This window comes from Scylla paramamosain, unplaced genomic scaffold (assembly GCF_035594125.1).
Source record: "Scylla paramamosain isolate STU-SP2022 unplaced genomic scaffold, ASM3559412v1 Contig33, whole genome shotgun sequence".
NCBI lineage: Eukaryota > Metazoa > Arthropoda > Malacostraca > Decapoda > Portunidae > Scylla > Scylla paramamosain.
Genome location: NW_026973698.1, coordinates 600,304 through 626,807, shown reverse-complemented (window position 1 = coordinate 626,807; position 26,504 = coordinate 600,304). Strand labels below are relative to the sequence as shown.

Sequence of the window (26,504 nt, the reverse complement as noted above, 5' to 3'; positions counted from 1 at the left end):
CTCCTCCTCCTCCTACTACTACTACTACTACTACTACTACTTTCACCACTAAACCTTAACACTCACCCTTCTTCCTTCCCTCTCCCTTTTGCTATCTCCCCTCCCTTCCCCTCTTTTCCTCCCCTTTCTCTACTGTCCCCTCTTCCTTCCCTTCTCACCTCCTCGATAACAGTAATGAGGGAAGAAGTAATTAAAACATGAGGACTTTCCCTGTCTGTGTGTGTGTGTGTGTGTGTGTGTGTGTGTGTGGAAGTGAAGGAAATGACTCCACGCAACTCCACTTCCTTCTCTTCTTTCTCTTCCTCTCTCCCTCAATCTCTCTCACATTTCCTTCCTTCCACTTCCCCTCACCTCCCTCATAAGGCTTTCTCCCTCCCGACTCCCCTCTCCCCCTTTACCCCTCCTTTCCCTCTTCCCAATCACATCTTCCCCTTCCATCACTTCCCTTCTCATCAGTTTTTCTCGCTTCTCTCTTCTACCATTTTCGCTCTCACATCCCAAATATCCTCTCTTCCTCATTGCCCTTTCTTCCTTTTCTCATCTTCTCATTAGCCCTCTTCCTCCTTCTTTTCCTCCTGTAAATTAATGTTCCTATCTATAATGATAAAACAACAATTAAAATTCTCATCAATAAGAAATTAAGTGAAATAAGAAGTAGTTTTTATGCTCATGAAGTAAAATACAAACTTTCCTTACGAGATGATATTACAAAACTTAATTAAAATACAGATAGAGAAACGGAGATGGAAGAAAGAAGTGTAAGCAAAACCTGTAATTATCTGTACCTGAGGGGACCTAATGGACGCTCACACCTGTTCACCTGTCCTATTAACCTAACTTATTCTATCCACTTGTCCTATTTAATCCACTTGTATCATTTTCTTGACCTATGCACCTGTTCTATCCTTCTGTTCTGTTCTGTTCACCTGTCCTATCCACCTGTCCTGTCCACCTGTTCCACCCACCTGTGCTATTCTGTTCACCTGTCCACTCATTCACCTTTGTGAGTAGCGGGGCCTCTTCTTCGGTGGCTCCTCATCATCATCTTCTGAGCGCACTATGATGACGCTGTCCTCTTCCCTACACAGCCTCAGGTTCAGGCTAAAGGGGATTGAGAACAGTTTTAAAGGAGTCGAGTCTGAGGTTAAGTGAATCGAGTCAGAGTCAAAGGACACCGAATCTGAATTTAAGGGAGTCGAGTTTGCGTTTAAGGGGGACGAGTCCGAGTTAGAGGGAATCGAATCCGAATTTTGAGGAATCGAATCCGAATTTTGGGGAACTGAATCCGAAGTTAAAGGAATCGAGTCTTCATGTGAGGGAGTCCGATCGCCCATCACGCCGCTGGACGAGGAAAGGAGACTGATCCACCAGGCCACTCCATTGGGCGGCCACTTCACTGCGTTACTCCACTGCCCCACCAGCGCCTGCACGCCCTCGGAGGAGACGTACCAGACCCGCGTAGGTCGCCATTCGGCCCAGTCGTCCCGCCTCTGGAAGAAGACCATATACCCCTCATCCTCTGACCTCATGGGCCACGTCGGGGGAGAGATGGTCGTGGAAGAGGACGAGGGCGGTGAGGTACTCGGGTCCTCAGAGAAAGAAGTGGACCTGGTTCTCTTTGGCATGTTGGTTTTCAAAGGACTCGTCAAAGTGTTGTTCTGAAGGTGAATGTTAAAGTAAAACGCTCCTTTATACTTTGTTTCTCCACATTTTCTCTACACTAGCTGGCTGTCGTGGTACAGGAGAGTGTGGGTGATAGCTGGGTTTTCAGTGCCTCCTTCACCCCTCTGCGTCTCACCTTCTACAGCAGAACCCTTCATTATTTACCAGTCTATTTTTCTGTATCTTGCTAGTTGTCTGTCTGTCTGTCTATCTATCTTTCGTCTATGTCTGTCTTTCTAGTTGTATGTCTGTCTACCTCTTTATCTATCTATCTAGAGAGCGGAAGTAGCTAAGAGGACCGGGAGATGAGGGGGTAGGTGACGGGAGGGGGAGAGTGGATGGAGGTAGGAGAGATGGGGAGAGTGAGGAGCAGAGGAGAGAGGAACGGGGCACGAGAAAAATGCAGGGAGATGATAGGCTGTCGTTGAGTCACCAAAGAGCGGACAGACGAACAAGAATAATGCACAATAAATTACTCCACAACAAAGACAACATCAACATTGACCTTACTATCATCCCCGCATTACATTACACAACATTAAATATGAGCTGAGTCAGTGAGTAAGTAAGATAAGGTGAGGAAGTATGAATATTTTAAGTATTATCCTTCCTCCGGCAACGTGTACCTTTTGTCTCGACTGAAGCTTCGAAACACTAATTAAAACTCACAGCAGCTCGTCTTTCCCACCTATACACACTCAAAAACTCACCTAAACCTCACTCAGATAACCACTTCACCCTTATATTCCACCTACAGCACTTCATGATCCTTAGTTGCATTGAAATCGCCTGTAGAAGACTCACGCATCTGGTTCGCGCACATTCCGAACAAATGAGACAGTACCAAGGCCACATTCCGTTCACTTTCCTTCCTGCTCCTCACCGCGTGTGTTCCTGACCCTGTGCTCGTATTATCGCTAAATTCCCGCATCATCCTGCCTCTCCCAGCGATGGTCGGCTGTTTTACGTGTAGTGTAAGGTATAATGATGTTGCCCTGAGTTGTTTTTTGTCAGTGTAGAGTATCTAGCATGCAAGTATTAGGGGTTTAAGTGAAGGTGTCTCTCTTTCAGATAGGTATTCCAGCACTGTTCTATTTTATATTGTCTTCCTCCTCTGACACATGCCAAAATGATAATCACTCCCAGTGTTGTTGTGGATCAGGGATGCTGTAAACTTTCCAGTGACCCAGCTGTGACCACACTGAATGTTTCCATTTGTGACTCACAGTGCAAGGGGCCAGTCACACCCTGCCCTCTAAAGACAACTCTCTCCCTTCACACAACTCTACATGTACCTAATATGCAGACACCCTTCACTCAGAACTCAAAATTTATGATGGTGGCTCTTACACAAGCTTTGGAGTCCCTGTCTGGGAAGGAGACCACAAATGTCCCCAGGTCGGACTCTTCTTCAGGTATCGAACCTAAGTGTCTTGACACCCTACTCAACTTTTTCTTCATTAATTTATGCAGCATTTGCCGCCTTATCTAATTTTCAATCTGTAGAACACCACCTCCCCTCTAATAAGCCTCATCTTCTTTTCGTCACCAAAATGCAGGTGTCTGAGCCAACTGGCAGTAGCTCCTTCTCTGTTCCCTCCTATTTTCTCCATATTCATTTTTAATCCAGAGCTGGATGTTGCATCTTTGTAGGCAATGACATAACTTGCTCTTGTATCCATGCTTTTCATCCTCCTCCTCCTCCTCCTCTTCCTCTTCCTCTTCCTCTTCCTCTTCCTCATCTTTGTCGTCCTCCTCCTCCTCCTCCTCCTCCTCCTCCTCCTCCTCCTCCTCCTCCTCCTCCTCCTCCTCCTCAACATCGACATGATGCTACCTTCTAGATAGCTATCTTCTCTTCTTCATTGACTCTCAACTGTCCCCTTCTTCTACACTGAACATCTTCAGTCTATCCTTTACTTATAATATAAACTGGAAACTTTATGTCTTATTTCTAGCTAAAACAGCTTCTATAAAGTTAAGCCAGTTTTTTTTCTTATCTCCTCCAATTGCTGATTCTGTACAGGGACCTTATCCATCCATGTAAGGAGTATGCCTTACATGTATGGGGAGTTCCACTCATAACACTGTAACAGACTTTGCAATCTCTCTCTCTTTTTGCCACAATATTGTGTCTCTTGTACCACTATTTTCATGCTAACTGCTCTTCTGATCTTGCTAACTGCATGCCTCCCCTCCTCCTGCAGCCTCACTTCATAAAACTTTCTACTTTCTCTCATCCCTATTCTATCCACCTCTCAATTGCAAGTGTTAACCAGTATTCTCAATCATTCATTTCCTTTTCTGGTAAATTCTGGAACTCCCTTTCTACTTCTGTCTTTCCTCCTTATGACTTGAGGGAGGTTTTGAGACACTTATCCTCCAGTTTTCATGATCATTTCTGACTGTTTAGGGACTGGCACCTCAGTGGGCCTTTTTCTTCTAATTTTGTTGGCATTTTTGTCACATTTTACTGACATGCCACACATTCCAAGTGCACTTTCATTGCTCTCACTGTCTGTCCTATTCACCACAGCACCTCCCGAACAATAACATGCATCTTAAAGATGTATGAGATCTTGTAATTTATTCAGCCATATTGGCAATAATGCACCCTTTGACTTGATTGGAATTTAGAGGTGTTAGTCACATGATGAGTTGGGAAGGTGAACAAGTGTTAGTACCTATCTGTACAGAGCCTGAGCTACATTTGTATCTATATTTATCCAATTTATCCCTTTGTTTGGTAGTTGGTGTGTTTGTGTGTGACATCGCCAAAGATTATGATCCTGCTCATCCACAGACAAAGATGGCAGTGAGGGGGGGCAGCACAGTGTTCATTGATGCCTCGGCACTTGGGGAGCTGACGAGCCAGCTGACGTCCCAAGACCTAGAGAGTCTGGTGGGCAACATCCAGCCGGCAGACTTGAAGGCTCTGCAGGAGGCAACTGAGGGTCATGTGAGTATTACTGCTTACAGAGGCAAGCTTTCAGATTTCACTTATTTTTGGTGTATTACTAGCAGTAGTCAGAGGATGCTGGGGCAGTGATGTAGGTGAGAGGAAAACAGGTTCTTTTCAATGATTGTGGTGGCAAAGTGTGTTGAATATTTTGTGAAAGATAAGTTGCCAATAGAGGACATGATTGAGATCATAAGGAATTAGATACAACAAAAGCCTAAGAACTGGAGAGATAGATTGAATACAACCAAAGTTGGGTATTGAAATCCTGTACTAGATCATTCTCAATTTTTTTTTACTAGACTTCTCAGAAGTTGACATTTCTAACATTTCTAAAAACTGGCAAGTGATCAAGGTTATTGTATTTACCATGCTGAAATCCTGCACGCCAAGAAGTATTATAATTGCTATGCATTATACACTATTCTTAGACAGTGATCCCTTAGTGTTGTTAGTGATCCCTAACTATTACTCTACTTGTTGATCCCAGGTGGTGGACACTCCTGGAGTGCTCATCTCTGATGGGGTGACAGTGGGCAACATTGTGGAGGTGGAGGGTGTAGAGAGCGGAGTGCTGGAAGAGTCTCAGCAGCTGGACTCCCATGCTCACCACCAGCCAATGGAAGTGGACACCCTCACTGACCATGACCAGGTCATTGGTGAGTATCAGCTGCAGATTTGTCATGGCCATACAAGGACAAAAAAAATAAATTTATAGTCCTTTCAAGCACTTATACGTAATTGTGTGTTGGCCTTGATCTCTATCCACAGGAGGCAATATCAGGGAATGTATCACTCACTATTGTCTGCTGTGTGTTACATACTTTTGGTTCTCCCACACAGGTGAAATGGACATGCTGCAGCAGGGTGGTGAGCTGATTGGCATGGCAGGAGAGGAGATGTCCACAGGCGGTGAGGCTGCCACCACCTCGGCTCTGCTGGCTTCTGTGTCTTCGGGTGACTCCTCTTCCTCCCAGATAGTTTCAGAGACGCCACAGCTCATAAAGAGCAGCTTGGGCCAGTTTGTAGTTCTGCAGCAGAACCAGGTGAGGCTACAGCTGCTTCTGTAGTGCTACTGTAGTGTCTTATTTATTCCTACTATCTTTTCATTGTACCCTTACTTGCAGTAGTCTCCCTGTTTTTTACATTATGGCTAGATGTTGCAAAAGGTGACAGAAACACATGAATGTAGGGACTAAGGATGCCTTCTCTGTACTTTTATTCCATCATTTATATTAGGTGTGGCAGCTTTTCTTTGCCATCTCAATACCAATATATTGATGTGTATATCAGTAGATCCAGGCTGGACCTGTCAGGTATTGACTGTACATTTTATGTAGTAGTAGTGTGGGAATTACAGCACCCAACAAATAATGGAGAAATTTCTGAATGTTTTATCGAAATTAGTAATATTTCTCAATGAGACGGAACTCAGGAGTAAAAGCAAGGTGACCAATTTTTACTTATATATTTCAGCAGAATAACATCTCTATTGGTTCCATGGCCAACCGAATCATCACATCGGGCGGCCAGGTGGTGAGCACAGTGTCGGGCCCTAGCAGCAGCAACAACAGCAAGCCGGTGGTGGTGAACACATCTCAGCTCAGTGGGGGAGTGAGGCAGCAGATGGTGGTCACCTCGCAGGCCCACCCAGTGCGGACGGTGCAGTTCAAGCAGTCATCGCAGACCCAGTCACACAACAGCAGTGGTGTGAGTGGAAGCCGTGTTTTAGGAGAGTGGTCTGTAGTCTTTGAAGTGTTCCCTTTAGCTCTAGACAGAAAAAGCTTCATAACAGGATACATGGTGATGGAGATAAGCTATATAGATATATAGTTAATGCAGGGACTTGTGGTTTGTTGATTCTTGCACATACTCTGGAAGTACAGCTTATTAGTCAGGACTTTTCTGTACTAATCTTTAAAATGTTAATGATGATTTCCTTTACCCTTTTATGAAGAATGTGAATCATAACTGATTGACCATAAACCCTCTTTGGTTTGAGAGCATATAGGACTTGTGATGATGTAGCTGTGAGAGAAACGTTTCCAACTGACATGCTGACATGCCTGCCTTGCCTGTGCAGACGGTGACCAAGGTGATCATCGGCAGTCAGGCTGGCGGGGGCATGAGCAACATTGGGAGCCAGCAGGTGCGCCTCATCACCAGCCAGAGTGGTAATACTGCAGCCTCCCCTGCCAAGCTGACCTTGCAGCAGGCACAGCATGTGGGCTTCTTGCCATCCTCCAAGCCACAGGGCCAATCTCCAAACAAGGTCAGGAAGGAACACTGGTGAACCTGAGTTTTGTCTTGATGCAGCATCTCTCTCTCTCTCTCTCTCTCTCTCTCTCTCTCTCTCTCTCTCTCCAACAGAATGACACCATCACCCTGCACTCATTTTCCTCCATTTGATGAAGTAGACTTAGCTAAGATGAAGATCAGAGCTAGATGTAATTATAATAAGGTGATTAAGGGATATCTCCAGAAAAAGTGAGGCATCAGAAATCCCAGAAAGGTAAATGGAGTTGTGGTGTAGCTCCAGCTTCCCTCTCAAATGCCATCAGAAAAATTGAACAGAATTCTGGATATCATTCTGCAACTACAAGAAGCTATGTTGGTAATCTTTAGAGGTCTGAAAGTAGACAGGGAAAGAAAGTGTAAAGATGAATACAATTAAGGAGACATTCCCCAATAAAGTGTGAGGATAGATTGTTAGAATATATGAGAGCAAGGACAAGAGAGTGGTAGGACAGTAGAGTGCAGGGATGAGGTGCATGGACAGGTGCAGATGGAGATTTTTGCCATGGCCATCCACATCCTGTAAGGGAATTGCCAGAAACAGGCATCTCTGTAGATTAGATTCGAAGAAAGAAGCTCCGTGCAAGGAGGAAGATACCGGTTGTTAATGTAGCCTCCGTTCAGCAGATTGTTGTGCAGCGGGTGAGTATGGGTGGAGTGTCCCCTGTGAAGAGTCCCAATAAGTTGGTCCCTGTGTCCTCCAAGTCACCCACCAAAATTGCCCCAGCCCCTCCTTCCACACAGCAGGTGGGTTGTCCGGCAGTGGCTGCTTTCCTCCCTGCTTGTCTATAAGGGGCTGCCGTTATTGTGTGTTTCATCAGCAAGCTCCAGCCTTTGTCTTGTTTGTGCTTCTTTAAGTCTTATTTCTATATTTATGCTATTTTCTGTATGTGAATATATTTTTCTTATTGGAGGTTCCATTTTAAAAATATATATGATAAGAATTATGAATCTTTAGGTGAGATGTCACAGAGAAAAGCTGTATGCATTTTCATGAAGGGATGGAATATTGTGCATTATTAGCCAACATATTACAAACAAGGCTTTACATGCAGGATGGGCAGAAGCTATTGTGCAAACTCTTATACATAGGAATACAAGATTTAAGCAAACTTCTATCTGTAATTCCCTACATAAGTTGTCATTGTTAATTATCAGTTCAGCAACATTACCATTTATCCCTCTAAACATTGTTATGGTGCAGGATTGTGTGTTGCTTGGCTATGAATGGTATGAATGGCTGCCTGTGACTGGTGGCTAAGTGCCAGCCATCCTAAAGTGCAGTTAATAGTGTAATCATTTGTTGAATTTTCTAACCATCCTAGAAACAAGTTATGTAAGCATCAAGTAGAGAGTCGTCAGTGGATGCATCCAACATTCATCATTATTTATATTGCTTCTTCGTATTTGAGGAGTTGAGATTAATATTTAGGTATGTCATGCTTCCATATTGCACGATCTTGTTTTTTCCCTAATTTTTCAAGTAACTAGATTTATCTTCTCAGACTTCAATCATGGTTTATTTTTCCATTTTTTAAAATTTTTAGTAACTTTGGTAAATCACATCTAATAAGGAACAAGGAGGCAGCGTTTCATATGTTGTGCCAGCTGTCCATCTTGTCCATGTCATTTGCTGCTGGTGACCTCTGTTTCCCTTGTGTACTAATTTTGTGACAGCCACCTTGGTACCTCTTCTTGTAATCTACTGCTGTTCTCTGGGTCTGTTAGTCTTGTGATGACTTGCCGCATGTTGATCTCGATGGTCACATCTCGTCTCTCATCTGTCAGGGTGGTGATAGCTCATGTGTTTGATTTCTTCTTGGTGATTCTTGGGTTACAACAGATACACTAAAATTATGACTCCCTTAAGTCATCTAAGAGATTATAATCTGTATCTACATATATGTAAAAATGAATGTGTGAGTGACTTCCACTCACTGTTCATTATTAGAATGTATGCTGTGTGTACTTTTTTCAGCCAGGAATTCATCATAAATGTTGTCATCCAGCAATTTCTGTATTTCACAAAATGTTGCCCTCACTTAATACTTTGTTGACACAGAAGGACTATCTGATATCCTGTGTATTCTCATGCCAACAGTTTAACTGAGGTGCTTAGAGTTGTATCTGGACACTGTCTTTGCAGATTTTAACTCAAGTGAGCAGTGGTGGAGCTGTGAGGAACATTCTTTCAAGTCCTCAGAAGATTGTCATAAAGAGCAATATTCCTCAACCTGGACAGGTGAGTAGTGTTGTGTGGCTGTGCTTGTTTCATTATGGCAATGTTTGCAGCACCATGAGGGAAAGTTGAAGCTGTGAAAGAGATGTGCATGTCAAACTGGGACAGGGATGTAAATTAAATTATTTGTAAGAGAGAGAAATGTAAGTTTTGAGTTGATAGTGGGAAAGGGAGAGTTGGGAGAGTGATGTGCTGTTGAAGGGGAAGCAAGTGTCTGGTGTCTTCCTTAGGGGACAGTGAGCACCGTCCGGAGTGGCCAGATTGTCACTTCTGGGGGACAGCAGGTCATCAAGATTCCAGCCAATCAAGTGCAGCAACTGACAGCACAGCAGCAAAATGTGCAAGTTCTCTCCAATAAGGTTTGTTTTTTTTTAATTGTTATTGTTAACATTTTAATTTGATTTTTGTTGGTTGAATAATTAGTTAATGTAGGAATGGCACAAGAATCAAGAGTGTGTAATGTGGTAACAAGCTGTCTGAATGGGGCATGTGCAGTGACAAGATGGGTGGCTGAGGTCAATGAGAATGTGTATGAGATGTGGCATGAGCAAGTGTGGATGCTGTATAAGTTGTGGAGTGGTGAAATGGGTGAAGAGGAACACACAGACATGGTATGGCTATATTGAGATGAAGAGCAAAGAGTTTGTAAAGAAAGTGCATATGAGTGAAGTTGAAGGTGCTAATAGGAGGGTAAGGTCAAAATTAAGGCTATGCCCATTGCTCCCAATCAGACTGTAAGTTTGACTTTGCTCTTACTGTTATGATTACCATGCTGTGATGGCAGTGTTGGTATGGTATGTAGCAGTACACATGGCAGGTAACTAGCCATGGGTAGGATGGTTACAGTACTGTATACTTGGCATGCACCTCTAGTTGAAACTAATTCCCCCTTTGAAATAGTAGAACCAAATAAATGATGAGTTGGTGTACATGTAATTTTTTCTCATGTTGAATTAAATTGCTTCAAGTAACTTCAGTCTTAATCCCCTCACCACTCCTATGCAGGGGAACAAGCAGCGGGTGATCATCCCAGTGTCCGGCTCAGGCTCGTCCAATGTGTCAGGTGGGATGCCTCAGACCAACCTGACCCTCCCAGCCTCTGCCCTGCCCCCAGGAGTCCTTTCCAACACCCAGCCAGGTTCAGTGGTTATGATCCCAGCTCACTACATGTCACAGGTACCTTGGTGCTCACACTGCAGTTGTCACTTACACCAAGCTATCATATTAACACTTAGGTGGCAGGTGACATACTGGTACATCCTGCTTCTGGTGGACCTCGTATTTGGGAGATGTTTTATTGCGTCTCTGTAATTTCTGGTGCACTCTTCATCATGAAGAAAACAACAACAAAATATTTCAAAATTGTTACCTAACATAGGATAAAGTTTAAATTAAATTCTGCTATGTTATAGCTTCAGTCAAACACTACAAGCAACAGCACAATTCAAGCATCAAACCAGATTCCTCCAGGAACCATCATCCCACACACCACAAAGCCACAGCCTTCTCGCACAATCATTGATGCAAATGGGATCAGACCAAGAAAACCTTGCAACTGTAAAAAGAGCCAGTGTCTTAAATTGTGAGTATTCTTGCTTACTTTAAAAAAGCTCCCCTCCACCATATCCTCTTCATGCCTTCCTTCTTGACATCAGAACTACAAAAAAGCTCATTGAGTCCTTTCCTATCAATACACCGGTACCCATTTTGAGAATGTATGAGTAAACTGTTTTCCCACATTGGTGGTTCGTCAGCATGTGGCGAAATGGAGGCTATTTTACATGTACTGAAGTGACCTTTTCTTTCTTCCTTAGATACTGTGATTGCTTTGCAAATGGAGAATTTTGCAACAACTGTAATTGTGCAAACTGTTTCAACAATTTAAATCATGAGGAGGATAGACAGAAAGCAATCAAGGCATGTTTGGATAGAAATCCCCAAGCTTTCCGGCCAAAGATTGGCAAAGGTGGAAGCGATAATGAAAGGAGACACAACAAAGGCTGCAACTGTAAGCGGTCTGGGTGCCTGAAGAACTACTGTGAATGTTATGAGGTAAGTGTATTTTTATGGATTATTTTTAGTAAATGCATAGGTGGTATTTGTTTTGTTGCTGTCAATATTTTGTAGATACAAAAGGCATCTTTTACCTGCCACAAACAAAATATATAGTAATTACTTGCACCATTTTATCATTTAACTAATATGTGATTATTTGCAGGCAAAGATCCCATGCTCCAACATGTGCAAGTGTGTGGGCTGCAAGAATGTGGACATGACACCAGCACTGGAGAGGAAGGGACTGATGCAGCTGGCCAAATGTGCTGAAGCACGGGTCAATCAGCAGAAGGCCGTTAAATCAAAATTACCTTCATTCTCACATCACTCACCCAATAAAATGATTCTTCCTACCACTTCAAAGTAAGCATTACTTGAGTACTTCAAGACAAATTTTAAACCTAAGAAATGTTGGCCCACTTGTAGCAGGAAAAGAGCATCTGAGGAGCCATAGTAGTTTTTGCAGGATATCAAAGAAGCCATGAAGTTGCTTTGGTAATAGAGCTATTGCTTTAATCTTTTCATAAATACCATACATCTCTTAAAAATTCCAGTTTGTGGTAAGATAACTATAAGATGACTTATAGCACATAACAAACAGTGAGATACACAGTCCTCAAGAAGAATTTGTCACAAGTTTTTATGAACACAATGTCATTTGGGGAAGAAAATTCAAGCAGAAAAGAAAGATTCTAGAGGATGTGTGAAAGTAACAGAGAAAAAAATGATGAAAATGATAATTTGTGTTATTTATTTAATTTATTAATTTACTTATTTACTTATTTATTTATTTGTTTTATTTATTTATTTTTATTTATTTATTTTTTTTTTTTTTGCAGATCTGGTTACTATCGAATGAACAAGGAGGTGGTGGAGGCAACATGCCAGTGTTTGCTAGCACAGGCAGACAAGGCAGAGGGAGCCTTGGTGTCAGCTGCTCAGTTGGAACAAACTGTCATCTCGGAGTTCTCACGATGCCTAATGCAGATCATTGGCAGCTACACGTCACGATCTAGAGGTCAGTGAACAGAGTGCTTCGTCCCTGACTCACCTTTTCCGTGCACTGCTGTACATTTCTGTTGAGCACCACATTACACCTCATGCCATTAACATTAAACTGTGAAGATATGAAGACTGTATGGTTGTGTGTGAGTAGTGCTTTCATGCATATCTTTTCAGTTTTAGTTAAGCTAGATAAATACATGGCCAGATACATTGAGAAATACATAAGTAATAGTGGAGATACACACAAAAATTAAATAATAAAGTATTGCAATGTTTTTTGTAAACTAATGAAGTGGTTTGTTGTCTTTCAGGGCTGGGTGACACGTAGCACTGAACTCAATGCATTGATATTATTTTGTGTATTTCAGTAGTATGTTGATATGGCAGGTCATTTTCCCTCACAAGAAATGCTCCCAAAATGAGGCACAAAAGTTTCTAGTTTTTGTTCTCATCAGTGTCAGGTGTTGGATAAAGAGCCTAAACTGCATTTTGCTAGACAGTTGATCATTTCCTTGTTTTGCTGAAAAAAAAAATAATAATAATAATTGCCTGCAAATATGTTGTAATTAGAGACGTCGCAGTGAGCGTTTTGATACCAGATAGCGCCAGAATTTTTAATTCTCGCCGGAAAATAAATACTTTTTGGGGCAAGGTTTTACAAGCTTACAAAGGTGTATCGTTGCACAGTAATGCGTCTGAATTTTAAGTCAATTAATTTCGTGATAACTGACAGCACATGACATTGTTTGAGCCTCTATTCATAATTTCAGATAATATTCTTAAAAGAGCCTATAAGTGTATCAAGGCAGGCAATCTGTAATTTTCTACTGACCTCAATGGAAGTATACAAATATATACTTGCATTTTCATGTACTAAACAACAGGCAAATCCATTTAATGTAAAGAAAATATAATCTTGTATCAGAGACTTTATTTTTGCGGTACGATCACTATCCTCGGGTACTTGGGCAGCGAGCAAACCAAAACACAGACACTCGACTACCCTGCACAATGGATACATCACCGCCACAATCATGGACTACAGCGGAATTAAGAAAATTTTTGAAAGAACGAGCTATACCCTATTCTGGATATAGTAAAGCAAAGTAAAGGCCTTTGTATCGGCAGAACTGAGAGGCTATTGTTTACACTTTACACTTCCTAACGGCGCGCGGCGCTTTCTTTAACTGAAGAATCATGATCAAGATAAGTACGTCGTACGTCCGCCAGCGGTGCTGTTCTTTTTTTATTTCACTGATTACTTTCATATACAGGACGTGTCAGTGATATCTGATATTTTTCAACATTCCCAGATAAAATGCACAAGCCGAAGTCAACATCCTTTGATTTTTACTGTTTATACTTACTTAAAAAAAAATTCATTACCTATTTTTAGTTTTATCTTATAATTCAATTAACAAAGCCTTATCATACACCAGTAAGTATGAATATTAATATTAAGGGTTATGTTTTTAATTTTAGATACACTTGTGCAGCAGTTCATGCTGTACTTTTCCTGCACATCGATTTCAAATTTAGCTAAGTCACCCCTTTGCCCCACGAAATCGGAGACAATTAAAAATGCTGGCGCTGATAGGTATCTACCAGCCTCACTGCCACGTCTCTAATTTGCCAGTCAGATGAGCACAGCCATGTGTCAGTGTTCATCACTAATTTATATCAATCTCTCTCTCTCTCTCTCTCTCTCTCTCTCTCTCTCTCTCTCTCTCTCTCTCTCTCTCTCTCTCTCTCTCTCTCTCTCTCTCTCTCTCTCTCATTTTATAAAACAGCACTTCTAGGAATGATAAGGAAAGTAAATTGATGGTTTACATGCAGTCCTGTTTTGTATCAGTAATGTATTCAGGGAACCCCAGTATTCATAACTTTATTTTGTTTTATTGTGCATTATGTTATTTCAAGTAATATATACAAATATATAATATTTTACATTATTATATAAGTATTAATGCCTGACAAATATTTTTTATAACTTAACAAGATTCTCTTCATGCTTAAAAGTCTTCATTCATGAGTTTCCACATTGTTCTTTCCTTTGCTAATAAATTTTGAGTTTGACAGCTAAACTTATAATTCAATAACCGTGCCTAGAAATTATAGTGCTTTTTACTGGATGCTGTGCAGAATGAGAAGCTGTGTTCATCATTATTATCATCATAAGTGTCTTGCTTCCTTCTCAGGACCTCAAAGTGGGACGTTTATAACTAGTGTGAACAGGAGGCGCATCCATTCCCATACATTATAGTTTATGCCACATCATATCTCCTATTTGTTCCCTACTTGCCATCCCACTCTTCTGGAGTGCCCATATAGTAATACACATGGACATTGTCCTAAACGGGTTTTCTTATCTCACATTTTGTTATCAGTTATTAACCTGATTTAAAGCTTAAGACTGAAAAGTAATTTCTCATTTGTGTCCTTAGTTCCACTTAATGTACTCAGGAGTGAAAGGATAAAGTAAGTGAGCTGATTAATGTGAAGTTAAGCCAAACTATCTCTTTTCTTATTTTATTTTTTTTATTATATTTGGCACTTGATTCACTCATAAGCAGATTTCATGGAGTAACTACAATCCATCCCAATCACTGACAGTATGCAGTTGGTTGGCCAGGCACAAACAACTATAGATACACTTGGATAAACTTGCTGGTCACTGCGGATGGTAATACTTTATACATTTTCACACAAATAAAATACCTTTACGTAAACTGTACTGTAAAAATAGTGACATGACTCGGGTTTTATTTAATATAGTGGAAAAAAATTATATATATATATATATATATATATATATATATATATATATATATATATATATATATATATATATATATATATATATCAAATCAAAGAAGAATATATATATCAAATCGAAAAGAAATCAAAAATTTCTTTTCGGCCTCCTCCTTCGCAGACATGACGATCCTGTCTCCTCGTCAGTCACCTGCGAACTAAACAGTTTGATCAAAATTTTGACAGGAGCCCCCACACGCATCAAAAATTTGACGACTCGTCAAAAAATATCAAACGGATTTGATCAATCAAAATTTTGCTTCAAATCTTTTTTTGACATCAAAACGTCCTACACACACTCAAATTTTGCATCAAAATTTTGATGCAAAATTTTGACGCTTTTTTTGAACGTGTATGGGCCCCTTAAGGGTAGTAGGCGGAGATATGAATGGTTGCTGTTGCTGCTGCTGATGATGATAGTGATGATGGTAGTGTTGTTTTGTTGTGACGTCACAGGTCCAGCTGACGCTCGCGCCTCGCTGCCTCGTCTCAGTCTTGTCCGTCGCTGTTGGTGTGTGTCGCATTTCTGTTTTCAGTGAAAAACGGCAATGGCTTTCGCTGTGCAGATTCGTCAACAGCTGCAGGCGCTTGTTTCGTCCGGCGGTTCCCACAAGGACCATGACAAGTGAGTGGTATGTGGTGTAGAGTGGTGGTGTGGTTCAGGGAGGCGGGAACACACAGAGGCTTGCCTGGCCAGGGGCAGCTCAACGGTGGCCTCAGCACAGTAAGATCACTTACTTACGCCCCATGACCGTTTTCCAGGGTGGGTAAAGCTCAGTTCCATACCCCCCCCCCTTAAGTGCTCAAGCTTGAATGCTAAATCTTCGGAGACTAACTCGAGTATCTAGTGGACCAATTTTGTCAAGCATAAGCTCCCCATCCCCCTGCCGTTAGGTTAGGTAATGTTTTATATAAAATGCTTCAGCAGCTAACCAAATCGGTATTTCTTGATAAGAAGTCCGTCCCCTCCATTCCACCGCTAACCTCCCCTAACCCCTCAAACAAGCTTGGGGACCTGTGGAGAATTGGGTTTTTTTGGGGGGATGAAAAATAAGTGAAATAAGGGTGTTAAAAATCTAAGGAAATTTACCTTAATATTTCAAATTTCTCAAACATATCCTAGCCCCTAGACCCCTCCTGCTTGGGAGTTAATTGATTTGTTGTTTTCCAGATACAGGGCTGTTCTGGAGTCCATTCTGAAAGCAGGCAATGAGAGTGATGTTGCAGAAGGACTTACTTATACTTACTTTCGATACTTTCGAAAATTCTGCCCATTAACAGCAGGGCTGAAGTCGGCTTCCGCCTGTCCCCGTCGATCCCACTGTCTCTTCCCTTTCCTGTTCCTGGAGTACTTCAGGCAAGGTGTTGTGGTGGCAGCTGGGGTATCCTGGTATTGGTGGATGGTCTGGTAGCCCTTCTAACCACTTATCTAGGTTTCTTTTAAAGGTTTCAGGGCTAGTTCCACTCAGATCTCTGAGTTCTTGGGGGAGGCAGTTAAACAGACGAGGTCCATTGTGGGTGAAGGAGTTGTGGGTCAGTGTCCTCACTCGTTGTATGGAGCCTTGGACACCCTTGATGAAGCAGAGTCTCCCTTTCCTCGGATGTTGGTTTACTATGATCCCCACGTTTGGTACTCTGTCCTCTAATATTTTCCACACGTACAGTATACAGTATCGCTCCCTTCTTCGCTGTAGCGAGTACAATTTCAGCTCACTGAGCCTTTCCCAGTAGTCCAAGTGCTGTACCTCCTGGATTCTTGCAGTGAAGGCTCTTTGGATGGCTTCTAGGGTAGTAATTTCTTGGATCTTGTGTGGGGACCAGAGTTGACAGCAATACTCCAGCCTTGGGAGTACCAGAGATTTCCATAGAGTCTTCAGGCACTGCCCATCCCTGGAGGCAAAGGTTCTCAGCACCCACCCACTCATGCTCTTTCCTGCTTCGGCTATTTTGTTGATATGGTGGGAAAAAGTTGCGTCGCTGCTCATATGGACTCCCAGATCCTTGACATGCTCTTTGTCTTCTATTGGCTGATTTTGTTATATTCATAGCATGTTGAGTTTTTAAGGACTTCGTTTCTCCCGTAGCGTATCAGTTCAAATTTGTCGCCATTAAGGAGCATGTTGTTGGTTGATGCCCAGTCCAGTATTTTGTGCAAATATCCCTGAATATTGGCTGCATCTTCTGGGCATGTTATTTGATGTTTTATCCTGGTATCGTCTGCAAAGGAGGATGCTTCAGCGTGTTCCAGGTTGTCGTCAATGTCTCCTACATGGATTAAAAATAGGAGTGGTCCCAGCACTGAGCCTTGGGGCACTCCACTCCGTACAATGCTCAGTTCAGAGAGTTCACCTTGGACTGATACTTGTTGGGTCCTCCCAGTCAGAAAGCCGTGTAGCCATCTTCCAAGTGGGCCCACTATTCCATGTTTTCGGAGTTTGTACAGGAGTATCCCGTGGTCCACTTTATCGAAAGCTTTCACAAAATCCAAATATATCACGTCAGCATTGTGGCCATCTTGTGTACTTTCTAGGATCCTCTCATAATGTTGTAGTAGCTGGAACAGGCATGAGCGGCCTTGTCTGAAACCATGTTGTCCATTGTTAAAGGCTTTCTTTTTGTCTAGGAATTCCACCATCCTCTTCCGTACTATTCTCTCACAGATCTTGATGAGGTGGGATGTCAGGGCAACTGGTCTGTATTTACTGGCTAGGCCTCTGCTGCCTCCCTTGTGTATGGGTGTGATGATGGCAGACTTGAGGGCTGCAGGCACTGTTCCAGATTGCAGTGAGAGTGACCACAGCATTTGGAGTGGTTTGGCTAGTTCCTGGCTGCAGTTTCTTAGCAGTTGGGCATGAAAGCCGTCGTGTCCAGCTGCTGCATCAGGGGCTATGGCTTTTATTGCCTCTGTTATGTCCTTCTCACTGATGCTGATTGAGGAAAGTGTTTGGGGGGTGTTGGAAGAGTCAGTGAAAAAAGGTCCTGGGTTGGTTATCCTCTTTTCCTCATTTGGGTTGCTGAAGACACTCTCATATTGGCTCCTCAGTATATTTGCCATTTGTTTGGGGTCCGCAGTCGGTTCTCCATCCACTCCATAGAGTGGTCCAACCACCGATTTGGCCTTCAGTTTCTTTCTTGCATAGGAGAAAAAGTACCTTGGGTTCTCCTTAATACGGGATACTGCTTCTTTTTCTTCTCTCTGTTGTTGTTCCTCATGAGATAGTTTAAGCTTGGTTTCTACCTCTTCAATTAGAGATTTGATTTTTTCTTTGGCAGGTGTGAAGCTTGTTCTCCTAAGCTTGTTACAGAGTGAGTGTCTCCTTCTCATGAGGATTTTACGGTCTCGGGGAATTATGTTTTTGTCTTTTTTTCTTGCTTTCTGTGGTATGTGTCTGAGGCAGATTTCGCGACACCTTGCTACTATTTCCTTAAGGAGGTCATCTATATTGGTCATATGTAGTCGATGCTCCCAATTTGTGGCTCTCATTTCTGCTCTGACTTGTTCCCAGTTGATATTGGGGTTGTAGAAGTTCAGGTTGCCTATGTGGTCTTCAGCTGCTGCTCTCCTTTCGTAGTAATAGTCCTTAGGCTTGTCCGTGCTGGTTGTTTTTACATGAATGTAGTTGTGGTCGGACAGGATAGTTTCGCAGATTTCGTATGAGTGGATTAGGTTGTGGCTATTTGTGAGGATTAGGTCCAAAATGTTATTCCCCCTGGTAGGTTCCTTTATTATTTGGGAAAGGAAGTGCTTCACCATCAGGTTTGTAAGGGCTATAGCTTGTTGTTTGTCTTCAAGGCTGCCCCCGGTAATCCTCATATCCTCCCAGTTTATGTATGGGAAGTTAAAATCCTCAAGAATCAATACTTCCGTGGTCTGTCTTGGGAGGGAGTCTAGTATTTCTTTCATCCTTAAAATTACCTCTTCGAACTGTTCTGATGATGTGTTTGGAGGTCTATATGCTGTAATTACCAGCTGATCTAGCTTTTTCAGGTAGATTGTCAGTAGCTCTGTTGTTCCGTTGGAAAATGTGCCCATATTCTCGGCACTTGCCGCCATGTCATTCCTGATATAATTTATGACTCCTCCGTGGCTTCTGTTTATTCTGTCAGCTCTGAAGATGGTGTAGCCGTCAAAGGCGATTTCTGCATCCAGGTGATCTCTGGTCAAGTGGGTCTCTGTTAGTGCTAGAAACACTGAATTTTCTTGATGGGCTAGTTCCTTTAGCATTGGGAGTTTGACCTGGTTTGACTTTGGACAGAGACCTCTGATGTTTGCATAAGAGAAAGAGATTAGTGGTACATTCGGTTGCACCCCCTGTCCCTCATCTCCAGTCTTTCCAGTCTGTCCATTAGGTAGCCTATGGTTTTCTGTTGTTGTTTCTCCATTTCTGTTATTTTCTGGAAGACTTTGTCTAAAAAAAGATTCTGTTCTGTCTCCATGGTTTGGGACTGGTTTGCTGTGGCATTCTGTCTATCCTGCTGCTTTTCCATTGTAGGGTTCACCTTTACTTGCTCCTTTGGGGTGTTGTTCTGCTGAGGATGAGTTATGATGTCCTCTCTCTTTCGTGTTGTTCCTTTTGGGTGCGGGTACCGACATTTTTCTTCGAAGCAAGTTTGGGTCCGGATGGCATTTCGGCAGATGATTGGGTGGTAGTCCTGACACCTCCTGCCAAGCGTGCATCCTAATTTCTTATCCAGGCCATGCCTTAAAAGCTTGGTGCATGCTTTTGGATGGTTGTGGCTACAGCCTTCTCCCCTAACTCCAAATTTGCAAATATTCTTCCTATAGTATCTGCAGGTCTTGAGATGCCTTATGGGGTTGTCTACCTGGGTGGCGTCGGCAGGAGGAGGAGGAGTAATAGTAGTGGATTCAGTAGTTATGGTGCTTGGCCTAGCTTCATCACCTTTCTGATCCTTAGATTCTGTACTCTCCCCTTTTCCAGTGCTTTGTGTTGTTTCTGAACTAGGTAAATCTTGGGAGCCTAAAGGATTGTTTTCATTTTTCTTGCTGTCTTCTATTTCTTCTGCCTGAGTGTCATAATCTGAATAGTTAAGTTTTACACAGGATAGACATGTGTATCTCCTATTGGATTTAGTCAGCACCACTACATAATAGGTTGGCAGCTCTGTGCATAGGTAGTGAGTCCACATGCTGCAGTTATTGCACTTAATACCCATATTGCAATGTTTTTGGCATTTTGTACATGGGTAAATATCAGTCTTACTTTGGGCTCTGTTGTTTACATCAGCTGATGTGGTAGCCTCCATCTTAGCTTCCTGGTCCATCCTTCTCTTATTTTGCTCAATATTCTACTGATGCTTCTACCTCAACTTCAATCTATCAATGAGACGTAATAGTGAGGGCACCGGCAGGCTGAGAGTAGCGAGAGCAGCCAGGCCTACCTGGCCTACGTAGCCACAACAACATCTATATGTATATCTATATTTCAAATTACGGTAAGATCTTTAATGAGAAGAGTCACCTGGTCAGCTACCCTGTAAACACGGTGTATTTCACTCTCTTGGCCCAGTAAGGGGGTAACAAGTGACAAATTCTGAGGGATGAGGGTAAAATAACAGCTAAATAACTCAGCACAGTCAACACTACAGGCTCACCAAGCTTTTATTGAAGCAAGTAAGGCTTTAGGAAATTATGTACAGAATTTAATTGGTGAAAATAAACCTTATTTAATGAACAATGAAGTTACTTTAACTTTGAGTGATTAAACCTAATACTGCCTCCTTTATCAAAGAGAATAAGCTATACATTGTCTTGATCCTGAGGTGTTGGTCTTCAGCTGAGAACACATACATTTAGTTATGCAGTAGGCAGGTGTTAGATACATAGCAGCAGAAAACTTATGTGTGTAGTAATCTCTCTCTCTCTCTCTCTCTCTCTCTCTCTCTCTCTCTCTCTCTCTCTCTCTCTCTCTCTCTCTCTCTCTCTCTCTCTCTCTCTCTCTCTCTCTCTCTCTCTCTCACGGAGCTAAATGTCATTTTATGACGTTCATTCTGTCTTAGTATTTTTTCCTTATTGTAAACATTTTACATACATCTCATTCATCAACACCATTTATCATCATTGATGTGTTATGTTATTTCTGTTCAGTTGTGAAGGAGAATGTCAGTCTGGTAATATCTCGCCAGCTGCTCTCAGACGTCTCTACGCAACTCACATCCATGGCTGATGGTGTGGCAAAGACAGTAGCCCACTTCACTCTTGATAAAGTAAGTCATGCATGAACATTTCTCACCTACCAGCTGCTCATTGGTAGCAGTAGTTTTCTTTTATTCAGCTTGGATTATTTCAAACATGTGATGTAGCATTTAAGGAAGAAGCTGGAAAGAAAAGAAACAACATAATAACAAAGTATTTGTAATGTACATTGATTCACTATTAATGAATTTCTGTATGTGTGTTTTCTCCACACATCTGAAAGAAGCCTCACTCATTTGAATACCTTCAGGTTCAGCCTCAAGTCATCAGCTTTAAGGAACAAGTGGCCAGCATCAGGCAACACCTTGCTGACATATATGAGAGGGAGAGTTCCTGGAGAGAAGCAGCAGCTGTTCTTACTGGAATTCCTCTCGAAACAGGACAGAAGTAAGCACAAATAGAATTTCTGCTTAACTGATATGAACTGCAAATACTGTGATATTCAGGAATGTTTATCTTAAAGATTTCCATTCTAGTTTGGTTGCATATCATAATCTAGAGGCTGCATGCATGCAGTAGGCAAACATTTAATCCACAATTTGTATTAGCTGTAGTTATTTGTATATTTTCTCAAGAAGACAAGAAGAGTTGTTGTTGTTATTTGAATCATGTTTATGTATTCTTCAGGCAGTACAGTGTTGACTATAAGCTGGAAACCTACCTCAAGATTGCCCGCCTCTATCTGGAGGATGATGACCCAGTGCAGGGAGAGGCATATATTAACAGAGCCAGCATCCTGCAGGTGAGTCAGGCCAGCACTCCAGCTTCTGCTGTGCTGGGCAAGCACAACAGATTTTCAAAGGAATCATGAGAGCTAGACAACCAGGACACTGTATCACCATTAGAGTTGTAGAAGAGCACTAATGTTTCCTGCTCCATGGTGATATGACATGGCACTGAAATCACTGCTCTTGTGTTAGTCCTTGCATTTCCTTCTGACAAAGACTTCCATTATGGGTGTGGCCTGGGCAAATATCTCCAGTCATATCTTTACAACCATACTCTCATGCATCCTTCATTTCAACTTCAGCATTCCATCATGCCTTAGCCCTTTTCTCTTTATTAAGTATAAGTCATTTTTATTCAATGTTCATTTCCTAAACTTGGAATTATGTAAGGTCATTGATACTCAGTGATTGCATCATTCCAGGCAGAGTCCAAGAATGAACAGCTGCTCATCTACTACAAAGTTTGTTATGCAAGAGTTTTGGATTACCGACGGAAGTTCATAGAGGCAGCCCAGAGGTACAATGAGTTGTCTTACCGACCCATCATTCATGAGGATGAGAGGATGGAAGCTTTGAAGAAGGCTCTCATCTGTACTGTCTTAGCTTCAGCAGGTATGTATAAGACTTGTGACATATTCTCATGCTTTTAGGATGATCTTTTCAATAAATTTAATGGCCCACTAGCATGGTTCAGTAGTTTGAACATTCAAGGATTTGTTCATCCTGGTTCAGGAAAGAAGAATGAAATCTGAAAGCCCAGGTCAGTTTGAGAGAAAGATAGAGCAGTGTGTCTTGTTGCAGGCCAGCAGCGATCCAGGATGCTGGGGACGCTGTTCAAGGATGAGCGTTGCCAAAAGCTGCCCTGTTATCATATCCTGGAGAAGATGCACCTTGACAGGATCATCCGCCACAATGAACTCACAGAATTTCAGAACATGCTGCAGCCACATCAGCAGGCCACCACATCAGATGGTTGGTAGGAGTTGTGCTGCCAAGATGAAAATTAGTTTATCATGATCTCTTTCATCATCATTTTGAAAGGGAACATACATGCTTGCTTGTGTCAGGCTTGTCCAGCTAATAACAGTTCATCATTATATATGTGATTGTGGCATTTCATGAAGTGTGTCAGAAAAAAAACTTGCATATTAGTAGCCTACAGAGTGATGGAATCAAGGTCACATAGCAGTGATATCACTGGTAGACATGTGTGTTTGGAAAGCCTGAGACAATGCAGGAATATACTCATGTAATTTTTCCACAATTCTAGGATCTACCATTCTGGACAGAGCTGTTACAGAACACAACCTGCTGGCAGCTAGCAAGCTTTATAACAACATAACGTTCTCTGAACTTGGGGCTCTCCTTCAAATATCTCCAGCAAAAGCTGAGAAAATAGCCAGCCACATGATTACTGAGGGACGCATGAATGGGTACATAGATCAGGTAAGGAAAGTTGTTTGATCTTTAAGAACACAGAACACAACAAGATTGAATTAATGTTGAAGACAGAAATCTTTTTCCTTAGGAATCCTTATTTTTAGTTCTCCGTCTGTCTTTATACCAGGCTGGTAATCTCACATGGGGTGACCCAGACAAAGCACCACACACTCATGCACTCATTCACACTCTTAGGATCATCAGCCGTTGGTGGAAAAATGAGTGAGGGGAAAATAAGATTAAAGCATGCAAGGAAAAAATGCCAGGATAGGAATGAAAGGTGACATTTGTTGTAGCCATTTCCTTTTGGAGAGTTCATAAAAACCAGTGTCAGATATAGATCAGATATAGATAAGTTCTCTCCTTCTCAGATTGATGGCATCCTCCACTTTGAGGCACGTGATGTCCTTCCTCAGTGGGATAAGCAGATCCAGTCTCTCTGTTTCCAAGTGAATGGCATCATTGAAAAAATCAATATTGCACATCCAGAATGGGTGGCTAAGGTTATGGATGAACAAATGATGCAATGATAGAACAAATTCCAGACTAGTGTTATAATTTGTTCCAGTAAGTATGCAGGATCAAGAGTTATGGCATGTGAATTTGCAACATGTGTTCTGGTTTACATTTTTGAGTATTACACTAAAGATAGATGTAAGAAAATTACAGAATATTTGAAGTGCAAGATAAAGAAGCTCAATAAAATTATTGAACCATAAAATTCATCCTCTTAACTACAGCTAATGCCTATGATACAGGTTGGACAGGAAGACTTTAAGGTTATCAGCCCATCACTACCACTGTCATACCTTTTGCCCCTTCATCCTGTCTGTCCTACCTCCCATCACCTGCATGTGGTCTGGTGTACATACATGTCTACTCTCACAACTGACCCTTGTAGGCTCCACAAACTGATGGTACTTACAGGTGACTTGTTCTGTTACTTACCTTCTAATCCAGCAGCAAGATGTAGGATGCTGTGTGCTCGGTGTTAAATGTATGTGTGTGTGCATGCGCGCTTGCACCAGCGTGATCTGGCAAGGTGAAAGTTGCCATGCTCCTCTCACCATCTTCCTCCAGTCAGTGTTGTAAATGTGATGTTCACTACTTTACTGTCAAGGTGATGTAATTAAAGAATGCTGATTACAGTGAATATGCTAATGAGAGGCAACCCTTTCATAAATCTGCTGCGGGTGGTCCTAATGAAGCGTAACCCTGCAAACTTTCGCAGGGGAAAGAAAATGTTCTCCGAAAAGTAGCCATAGTATAACTAAGGGAAGAGAGAAAGAAGAAGAAGAAAAAAAAAGTACTTCAAGAAGCATCAGGAGGCAGACCATGGAAGCAGGCAAGACAGAGGGTGAAGGCTAGGAAGGCTTATTAGGCGGGTGGGAGAGCGCGATGGCTCGGTGGGATTGACTGATCCTGTGGGATGTACTGATGCCTTCCCTTTGCCTTTCTCTGTACCATCAGTCCCGGGACTCAGGCTCTGCGTCTCACGAGGAAGGTATAAAGTCTTAATTGGTGTCTTATGGTACGTGCACTGAGAAAGGTGGTTTCCCCGCGTGAGCAAGGCTTTCTAGACTTGGCACACGTGTGTAGCATACACGGTGCCGGGTCATGGACAGTAAAAAGTCGAAATGTGTGAAAGTGGAATTAATCTGTCACTCGAACCGTAGAAAAAACACTTATCTTCAATTAGAGCCTTTTAAATGTAGAAGTCTTATTAATCTGTCACTAGAACCGTAAAAAGACCCTTAAAAAACAATGTAGCTTCAACTAGACCTTTGGAAAATAGAAATCATGATAATCTGTCATTATAGCCGTTAAAAAAAAAAAAAAAACTTAACCCATGTAACTTAAACTAGGTCCTTTGAATGTAGTGGAGGTGCGGCACAGAAGTCTTTCAGAATAATGGGCGTGGAGCTGCGACACTGCCAGGTAAACGATTCAAGAAGTTAGGTGTTTGCCGTATGACCCGATGTTATTACTTGCTTTGGTGACGTCAGATTAACACTGAAGGCCGTATTCTTAATCTTAAGGAATCGGCAACGACCTGATGATGATGATACACACACACACACACACATTTTCCTACCATCTACTGCGCTTATAGCATTTCATCTGTTATATTTGTTTATTTTTGTAATTTAATTTTCTATTATTTTTCAATTGAGTGTTGTAAGGGCTTCCCACAAGTAGACTCTACTTACCTTTCAGCTGGCTTATCCACCTACTATCTCTAATAGTGCCCGTCCCTTATGCTAGGACGCAGGGCTCCCTGTGCACTCCATCATTACAGATTCACTCTATCCCTCGTGTTTGCGTATACCTTTCTCTTCCTTCCAGTGAGGTAGTCAGCCTGAGGGTCCTGTATTCAGCACATCTTTTGTCGTGTTCTATAAATTTGCACTTTAATTGCAGCCCCTTAATTTCTTAACCACTGTATAGATGGCACAATTCATAATGTATATATTAATGTAATGTAATGTGGCAACGATTGTGGCAATATTCTATTATGATAACAAATTAAGCCAACAAAATCTTTCACTCACAAACGTTCATGTGGACCGTGCAAGAGAGTGGAACCTCTCACGTGGCTAGTCGGGGGTGGTGAGTGATGCGTCTCACCACCAGGTGCTCGACACAGGGCAAGAGAGGCCTTTCATCACCATCCTGCCGGTGCGTGAACGCCTCAATTACCATACTATTCGCACACCCTCCAAGAGGGGAGTGACTCGCAAACTCTTCCCAGAGTGGAGAATGAAGCGAGATGTGGCAACCTTAGCAACAGGTGACTATATAAGAGAAATAATACGAGCCTCAGTCCACAATATGTTAAACATAAAAACTGAAAGAACAATCAGAGTAATTAATAACTATGAAAGAAAATGGAAAATTAAAACAAACATGAATAAATTCACGCCTCTCCACCTCGGAGCCAAAAAAACCTTTCCCTTAATCATCAACGACGAAGAAATAGAATTTAAAAATAATGGCAAATGTCTAGGTCTAACCATTACCACCACTGGTTATTACAAACACATTCAGGAACGAAAGAATATAGCAGATGTTGCACTACAGAAACTATATAAACTG

The 26,504-nt window shown here is 42.0% G+C and overlaps 1 protein-coding gene across 7 annotated transcripts; it reads left to right on the top strand.

Moving 5' to 3' along the window:
• Nucleotides 1-736: 736 nt before the first annotated feature.
• On the top strand, nt 737-25,828 carry LOC135097836 (protein lin-54 homolog). Of its 7 annotated transcripts, none has more exons than XM_063999911.1 (21): nt 737-1,664; nt 4,463-4,618; nt 5,109-5,277; nt 5,462-5,664; nt 6,095-6,328; nt 6,702-6,890; nt 7,541-7,660; nt 9,060-9,155; nt 9,383-9,511; nt 10,158-10,328; nt 10,565-10,734; nt 10,967-11,204; nt 11,371-11,570; nt 12,047-12,225; nt 21,133-21,251; nt 21,491-21,627; nt 21,868-21,982; nt 22,391-22,580; nt 22,770-22,940; nt 23,239-23,414; nt 23,780-25,828. In XM_063999911.1, the coding sequence occupies exons 2-21, from the start codon at nt 4,469-4,471 to the stop codon at nt 23,936-23,938; spliced, it is 3,315 nt and encodes a 1,104-aa protein (XP_063855981.1). In that variant the 5' UTR covers nt 737-1,664; nt 4,463-4,468; the 3' UTR covers nt 23,939-25,828. The 7 variants fall into 7 exon arrangements, with proteins under 7 accessions (XP_063855981.1, XP_063855978.1, XP_063855982.1 ...); XM_063999908.1 differs by lacking the exon at nt 737-1,664 and adding an exon at nt 2,449-2,636 and having other exon boundaries at nt 6,098-6,328; XM_063999912.1 differs by lacking the exon at nt 737-1,664 and adding an exon at nt 2,450-2,636 and having other exon boundaries at nt 7,541-7,555.
• The last annotated feature ends 676 nt before the right edge of the window (nt 25,829-26,504 follow it).

What these genes read in the sequence shown, in the direction of transcription:
- LOC135097836 (XM_063999907.1), top strand. Translation starts at nt 2,613, where the DNA reads ATGGTCGGCTGTTTTACGTGTAGT. An exon ending in TGACCATGACCAGGTCATTG is followed by an intron (nt 5,278 to 5,461) that starts GTGAGTATCAGC and finishes TCTCCCACACAG; the next exon opens with GTGAAATGGACATGCTGCAG. An exon ending in CCTCTCGAAACAGGACAGAA is followed by an intron (nt 21,628 to 21,867) that starts GTAAGCACAAAT and finishes TGTATTCTTCAG; the next exon opens with GCAGTACAGTGTTGACTATA.